Source organism: Protomyctophum parallelum (genome assembly GCF_964188405.1).
Source record: "Protomyctophum parallelum genome assembly, chromosome: 15".
Lineage (NCBI taxonomy): Eukaryota > Metazoa > Chordata > Actinopteri > Myctophiformes > Myctophidae > Protomyctophum > Protomyctophum parallelum.
The window spans coordinates 48,161,698-48,170,201 of NC_139710.1; the positions used below are offsets into that span (position 1 = coordinate 48,161,698).

An 8,504-nucleotide genomic window follows, 5' to 3' on the forward strand; every position below is an offset into this window, starting at 1 on the left:
CTCTACGGAGTGGCGTTTGAGGATAGATGAATGTACAAGTGAAAGTCGAGGAATTTTTAAATATGCCATGTTATTCAGTAAAGAGCTAATTCGTTGATGTGCTGTTTACTTTTCTAGGTAGTTCACCTTTCACCTAGTAGGCCCTATGTGTAATGGAGACCAATGTTCTTTTGCTTAATTAGTAATTCTCCTCACCTGGTCAGCCTCACCAGGGTAGTTATGAGGTGATTAGTTTGGTCAGAGTCAGTTCAGTTCAAGCCAGCACACTGTCAAGAGCTCTCTCACTGCATGTTGAGTTAACCCTTTCTCTCAGGCCTTGGACAGGATAAGTCTGTAAGTCTGTGTGTTATTCGTTAAACTTTATGGCTCTTTAAGCATATATTGGCTCTTAAAGCAATATGCTTGTAAGTTGTTGAGTACAACATGTTATTTTTGTAATCTTGTGTGATGCATACAAATAACTATGTTTGGTTTATGATTTTACAGTATATGACACCAATGTTGTGTTTTCTATTTCTTCTGTATTGCAGTTTTACAATTTATTCATCAGTAAAGAACCTAAATCAAGTCATGCCTTTTGGAGCTTTATTGGGAACTTTGTTAGCTGTCTGCCAAGCCATACAGACTGTACACCAAACGTATAGTGAGGGCAGAACAGTTGAAGAGAACATTTAGTGATTTTTGTATTTTTGTGTTTATGAGGTGACAGTATACTTCATTAGACCCCTTGATGTGGTTTTTAGGTGCAATGTCTTCCCTTTTAGGGTTTCTTCCTGGAGGCTGAAACCTTCACAGTCAAACGTGCCAATGAAAAAACTGTGATATAATGACATCACAATATCATCCCATCCCCTAACCCCTCCCCCTTTATCATACTGTACAACAGCTGTGGGTGAGGCTTCAGCTCAGGTGGATCACCACCCATCACCACCACCCACCAGGCAAACCAGGCATACTTAATGAACTGGTGGGAATGTCCAATAAAAATTACTTTAACAAATACTGTAAACCTTTTTATATAATAATAATACCTGATGATTTTTCGGGTGGGAAAGAAATCACGGCACTCCATCTTTAACCCATTTAGGCCTAAGGCCGATTCTAAAAACGCCTCTAAATCCTGACCTAAGGTTTCTGAAAAACTTCAAATATTTATATAGCAGCATCAACATTTTTACATTTTTGAATACTGTACATACTGTACAGAACCCAAATATGGGTGCCCGGCCTGAGGGGGTAAGATAGTTTTGGAATTTTGCGAGTTTGTAGTGCTACTTTTAGAAGGGGGGGGGGGCCGTGCGCAACATGCACAGACACACTATTATAGCATGCAGACGTTTATAGCCTATTTAGAAACAGGCAGTGGTGGAAAGTAACTAAGTACTTTTACTTAAGTACTGTACTTAAGTACAATTTTGAGGTATTTGTACTTAATTTTGATTAGAAAACATACAGTAACCACTTCAACCCTATACATTTCGGCCATTTGAAAATACAATGCGTTGCGACGCATTGTGGGCTTGTAGATCTGCTATTTTCAATAGATTTTGTACACATTTTCAACTTGTGAAGTGGGACATTCTGCCCCCCCCCCCACCCCCCCCCCCCCCCCACACACACACACTACACCCCTGGTCTCCTTCCCTCGGGTAAAATCTGTTATACTTTAAATTCTTGTTTTGTCTCATTGTGTATCCGAGCATCTACTACAGATTTCTGCATTGACACATTCAAATCTGTATACTGTATTCAAAAGGACATGCTTTTAAACATATTTCATTATTCAAAAGTACAAACCACAAAGCATATTTTCATTATTCTTCAATGCATTGCCGTATGGTAATTTTTGGACATTCTATCATTCATTAAATATCAGCAATAGTGAAAATAGATGTACAAATAGCTCACGCCAAGTAACGTGTGGTGAGCTTGTAGATCGGCTATTTTCACCATTTCAACTATGGCACAGACACTGCATCGTCTGAAACCTCCTCATAGTCAGAAACTGTTGCTTTTCACGAGTCAAATCCAAAAACAGTTGTGGAAACAGAGCTCGTGGATGTGCTACTGTACGACGCTGTAGTACAGTCGAGTAGGGGGGGGGCGTTCATTTACAGAGGAAATAAAAACACACCTCAAGTTGGAGATGAGAGGTTTCTACCGTACCCATGAGCACTGTGGCACCTTGGCCAGATGGCCCCCCGTAAAAACCCACTTAAAGAGATGAGTGAAGTGATGTGTGTGTGTGTGTGTGTGTGTGTGCGTGTGCGTGTGTGTGTGTGTGTGTGTGTGTGTGTGTGTGTGTGTGTGTGTGTGTGTGTGTGTATGTGTGTGTGCGTGCGTGTGTGAGTGTGTGAGAGAGAGAGAGAGAGAGAGAGAGAGAGATGAATCAATTAAATCAAGTCAAGTAAGGCGGAGATACCTGTATACCTGTAATCAGGTACCTACACTGGGGGCGACCCACATGGCTAGGGTTTATGTTATAACTCCATTCGCCTGACAGACTACCGAGGGGGGGGGGGGGGGGGGGGGGAGAGAGAGAGAGAGAGAGAGAGAGAGAGAGAGAGAGAGAGAGAGAGAGAGAGAGAGAGAGAGAGAGAGAGAGAGAGAGACAGAGAGAGAGAGAGAGCATTGAAACCCACATTTCAGCTGGACTCCATATATAAACTCTAAAGTACAATAACCTTGGCCTAGATATGTCGTTTAGCATCTTCTGAATCCTCTGCATGTTAACGGGTACACGGCCAACATGAAGAGCTGCCACTATGATTCACACATGATGCATGTAGACACCGGCTATAATAAAGAGCTAGACATTGTATTCAGGCATGAGTGTGTGTGTGCGCGAGTGTGTGTGTGTGTGTGTGTGTGTGTGTGTGTTCTTCTATTTTTGTCTTTGTGAGAATGGAATGATAAAAGGATGACCCAAAAGAGATCGTTGATGTCTCCCAAAGGCCCAAACTAGTTAAAATAGTGTTTAAAAAAAAAAAAAAAATATATATATATATATATATTAATGGACTTTCTCAGATTTTTGATGGGCACTAGCGGCGGCTAGCCCCTCCCAGCTTTGAGTGTTTGTCTAAACACAAACATTGAAGACATACTGTAAGTGTGACATACTGTAAGTGAGGACGGAAATTGTGATTGGCCAGAATGAGATGATGTTTGATGATGTATGATGATGATAAGAGCGCCCCTCACTTGTAGTGGCGCAGAAGTAATAGTATTGGAAATTGGAAACACTCAAGTGAAGGACAAATACCTGAAAAATGTGTATTAAGTGCAGTACTGATGTGATATCTGAACGGACGTACCACGAAGGCGCAGACACTCCTCTGCGTGGATTCCCACTCGAAGCAGCTGTTGATGTAGCATCCGGCGTTGATCAGGAACATGACGCACCTCCGCACGCGGTTGAAGTTCTGCTGAAGCAGCTGGGAGGGAGGGAGGCAGGGAGGGAGGGAGGGAGGCAGGGAGGGAGGGAAGGATGGGGACAGAGACAGAGCCAGTGTTGTTTTTGTCGACTAAAACTAAGACGAAAAATGTTCGTTGATTACCTTTTCTTCAAATTTGCTGCCAAAAACGACACTGGGACAGACACAGCGTACCGGACGGTCAGAATCTGAACAACTATATTGTCACATCATCTGTGTTGTTTTTGGCAGCAAATTTCTATTTTAGTTTTAGTCATTTTAGTCACGTGGAATGACTTAGTGTTATTCTAGTTTTAGTCGACTAAATGTCATAAGATTTTAGTCGACTAAATCTGCAGTTTATTCAGTCGACTAAACTGTATTTTGGCGGGCCTTGATGCCGTCGTAATGAGTGTTTTTACACTTGCTGAAAATAGCTATTTTCAGCATGCATTTGAAACCAAGTGTAAAATGACTTATACTGGATCTCTTGTCCACTAGTCCCTTCCTAACATTTTAATCTAGTTTTTATTTGTCGACGAAATTGTAGTTGTAGAAATTGTAGAAATTTAGTCCTAGTTTTAGTCATCGTAGCTTAGTTTTCATTTGGTTTCCATTCGTTTTTGTCAGTGAAAAATGGTAGTCGATGAACATCTTTCGTCTTAGTTTTAGTCGACGAAAACAACACTGCATCGCAGGTTTACAGGAGTAAAACAGTGGCTGAAATTATAGTTTTCGTGCAAGCTCCATCGAAGAAGAGGACAAGGAGAAGTGACAGAGAGAGATCAATAAAAGCAAACAAAGTATCTACATATTTACACATACTGTAGTACCACACCGTAGTACCTACAGCACAGTAATACTGTACATGATATTCTATGGACGTTATTTAAGGTTCGAGGAGAAAAAAAAAAAGAGTTTTATGAATTCTGGTGCAAAGTGTCAGCACGTGTCGACCCCATAAAAAGAAGATATTTAGTACACAATTTCTACAACCGTCTGTGAAACCTATGGTCTGAATCGTTACACGTTCTCTCATTGGACTAACTTCTAGTTTCACGTTCTCTCATTGGACTAACTTCTAGTTTCACGTTCTCTCATTGGACTAACTTCTATTTTCATGTTCTCTCATTGGACTAACTTCTAGTTTCACGTTCTCTCATTGGACTAACTTCTAGTTTCACGTTCTCTCATTGAACTAACTTCTAGTTTCACGTTCTCTCATTGAACTAACTTCTAGTTTCACGTTCTCTCATTGGACTAACTTCTTGCTGTGAAATAATGGTGAAATGTAAGCACTTTCAAACCGGAGGCCATATATTTTGGACTTGTCACTATACAGTAGGTATACAGCACATTATATAATCAGATAAAACTATTCCAACTGGGGGAGGCTTTCATCCATGCACACACAGAAGTAAGACAAGCTAACTCACACGGTTTCTCTACTACGCTCTCTCTCTCAGCGTGATAAAGTTAAGTACAATCATAAGAGTCTCCCCGACGCTCGTCCCTGATTTTTCCCCCTCTCCCCTGAAGGCTCTCCAGGCATTTGGCCAGGGATGAGACAGATTTGGCTAGAACCGCTGTCTGCTTCCCGGGTTTGTCAAGCAGACATGGGGATTCGTACAGCAGCGGCGCGTGAAACGATACGAGCGAGCAAACGGACCAACCAGGTCACCGCGAGGAGAGGAGGAAGAGCGTCCCAGCGGACGGTGTCTCCACATCACTCTCTCTCTCTCTCTCGAAGAAGAAGAAGAAGAAGAATTCTGGGACAGTGCTCTCCCCTCCTGTGTTGCGTTTCTGTGTGTAGGGCAGTGGTTCCCAAAGTGGGGTCCGGGGACCCCCAGGGGTCCTTGAGGGAGTTCCAGGGGGTCCCCAGCTAAATGGTTTGGAACCAAATGGACCCTTATGGGTCTGTAACTCTGAGAGTGTACAAATGAAACCAAATGGACCCGTAAATTAACATTGATTATACAATTTAACCCATTCTGACCGGGCACCCATTTTGGTGTCAGCATCATGTTATGCTTTAGCTATTTAAAAATAGCAGATCTACAAGCTCATATCGCGCCACCGAGTGGCGCCATACGAGCTTGTAGGTCTGCTATTTTTGAAAAATCGAAGAGCGACTGATATTTTTAGAATCTGATCTCAGGTCAGAATGGGTTCGTCAGACCAGCGTTGTGTCCGGTGGAAACCTCGTATGAATCTGATCTCAGGTCAGAATGGGTTAAAATGGTGGGTCCCAGAGATAGAAAAGCCATTAAATGGGGGTCCGTATAGACTAATGCATGCCAAACTGGGGCGTCCTTGAAATTAATCACTGCCAGAGCCCTAAAAATTCTTCTCTTATTATGGGGGGGGGTCCCTCGCATATATTTTCAAATGGGGGTCCACAGCCTAATGAGTGTCAATTTGGGGGTCCTTGACATAATAAAGTTTTGGAACCATGTGGTGTATAGGGGACGAGGTGCACGGTTAACATGCGTGTGATGTGCGTGTGCTCGTATGTGCGGTCAGTGTTTTTTGTTTTACTTTCTTCAGTATTTACAAATTTCAATACTTTTACATCTACTGTACATCTCAGAGGAAAGTATTGTACTTTTACTCCACTACAATTACTGTATATGAAAACTTGAGTTCCTTTGTGGATTTTGATTATAACAAAACACTGCACTAACCACTTCAGCTGTATATAATTCGGCCATTTGAAAATAGCAGATCTACAATATGCCATTCATAAAATTGCTGCCCTAAAATGTTTATATTGTGTGTGTGTGTGTGTGTGTGTGTGTGTGTGTGTGTGTGCGTGTGTGTGTGTGCATGTGTGTCATGCCTGTGTGTAGTATAGCGTGTATTCTCATATGCACGCGTTTGGGAGTTTGAGAGTGTTTAGGGGAGGGTCACTCAAAGGGTCACACAAAGTTTTTACACGAGATGAGGAAAAATTATATTCCTTCTGCCTTCATGCATAATTAAGCTGCAGCCTCAGGACTGAACTGAATAATGACCGTACGGTGTCCTGGTGGGGACAAACATCCCCCTGAGGACTGACTGTGTGTGAGTTACCCATTTCCTGCGTCCCTAACCCATTGGGACCTGAGGTCCATTTCCTGCGTCCCTAACCCATTGGGACCTGAGGTCCATTTCCTGCGTCCCTAACCCATTGGGACCTGAGGTCATTTCCTGCGTCCCTAACCCATTGGGACCTGAGGTCCATTTCCTGCGTCCCTAACCCATTGGGACCTGAGGTCCATTCCCTGCGTCCCTAACCCATTGGGACCTGAGGTCCATTCTCCAAATGCCTTCGTAATCAGCAGTTCTCAAACCTTTTCGTGTCAAGGACCCCCAAAATGATGATAGTATTATTGGCCATGGAGGAGCCCCATCTGAAAAGGTTTGGTGCCAGGGGGGCGAAGACCACGGTTACCACACTGCTCCGGGCAGCGCCACCCCCCCACGCCTCCGCCTCCCAGTTCTTCTGCGTATGTGTATAGTGTGAACACACGCAGAGATGACAGATCAGAATCACACACACACACACACACACACACACACACACACACACACACACACACACACACACACACACACACACACACACACACACACACACACACACACACACACACACACACACACACACACACACACACACACACACACACACACGCACACACACACGGTACGGAATGAACATAATTAGGCCTGCATCGCTGAATTATGAACCGGACCGCAATTGGAAAAATCCTGCCTCTGGCTCCCATTTGTTGAAGAGACTAGAGATCTATACATTTTCAAATGATAGTCATTATCCTTCAATTATCTATTATTTATACATGTTTATTTGGCTGAAATTGATTGACATTTTTAAATAGGTCAATACAAAAACTGCTAGGAGGATTAAAACCAGAAAAAGCACTAAGACTTGTTTACATCAGGTAGAAAGTACAGTATAAGGAAAACGTGACAACCGTATGGAAAAAGGGCCAGCAGAACTGCGCTGCCCGGAGCAGTGTGGTAAACCAGGTCTCCGCGTGCCAGGGAGAGAAAAAATCTAAATGTTTCAATCAAACAATTTTCAAGATTTCTGGAATAATTATTCAAATATAGCAGATGTACAAGCTCACAGCGTACCATGCAGTGATGCGCTGTGAGCTTGTATAACTGATATTTCTGAGAAACCCTGTTCTAAATCCTATATACTGTATATATATATATATATAGGAGATTTCTGAAAAACGTATGTTGATGTACATAATCTTAAATCTAAAATGACACGGATGCTTTCTGGGTTTTAAGGGGCTAAATGCACGTCGTTGGCTGTGAGGACACACTGGGCTGGTGTCATGTGTGTGTGCACCCTGGCAGGCTCACAAGTTGACAAGCACACTCCGTTCCTTCTCATTGTTGTGACTTATTGTTATTATTATCATTACCGCTGTGATATTAATGTTTCATGTTCAGGGAATGACGCACAGAGGACCTCTCAGAGAGACTCCTAAAAACACCCGACAAGACACTGAAACTTTACCGTCGTAATTAGAATAACGGGCGTGAGTGGCTTTTGTGTGGCGTGCGTGCGTGTGTGCACGAGTGAGTGTGCGTTCTTCCATGTCTCTCTCTGTCTCTTTTCACTTATTCTCCTCCCTTCATTTCACTGTCTTTTGATCTCTCTCTCTCTTCCCCCCCATCCAGCCTTCCATTTCACCTCTGACTCAAAAGATGACCCATGTCAGTGTCTCGCAATGATGATGTCACTTGGATTCTTTGGGGGGATTTCCCTGTGAGGGCTCTATTGTGTGGGAGGAGCTCCCCTGCTGTCACTCATTGCCGAGCACACACACACACACGCGCACGCATGCACGCACGCACGAGACCAAGGCACAGGATTTGTGCTATTGCATTCTGTTCTCTAACATGCTGTTCTGTGCTATGTTCTTCTCTTCTATGCTGTGCTATGTTTGTTCTCCGTCTTGAGCGCTCGGCGTTACTAATTGATAGGGCGCAGAACTCCGTCCTGTGCACTCAGGGTAATGTAACTCTTGAGAGCGTAAAATGAGACCAAATGTACCCTCGCGGGTC

The 8,504-nt window shown here is 43.3% G+C and overlaps 1 protein-coding gene across 1 annotated transcript in view; it reads right to left on the reverse strand.

Annotated features, from left to right (window-relative positions):
• LOC310871902 (multiple C2 and transmembrane domain-containing protein 1-like) overlaps nt 1-8,504 on the reverse strand; it is a gene marked incomplete at both ends in the record, with an annotated part of 201,006 nt that overhangs the window by 9,355 nt on the left and 183,147 nt on the right. Inside the window, 1 exon segment of the mRNA XM_083783539.1 lies at nt 3,318-3,437. Coding sequence (XP_083639665.1) covers nt 3,318-3,437 — 120 coding nt within the window.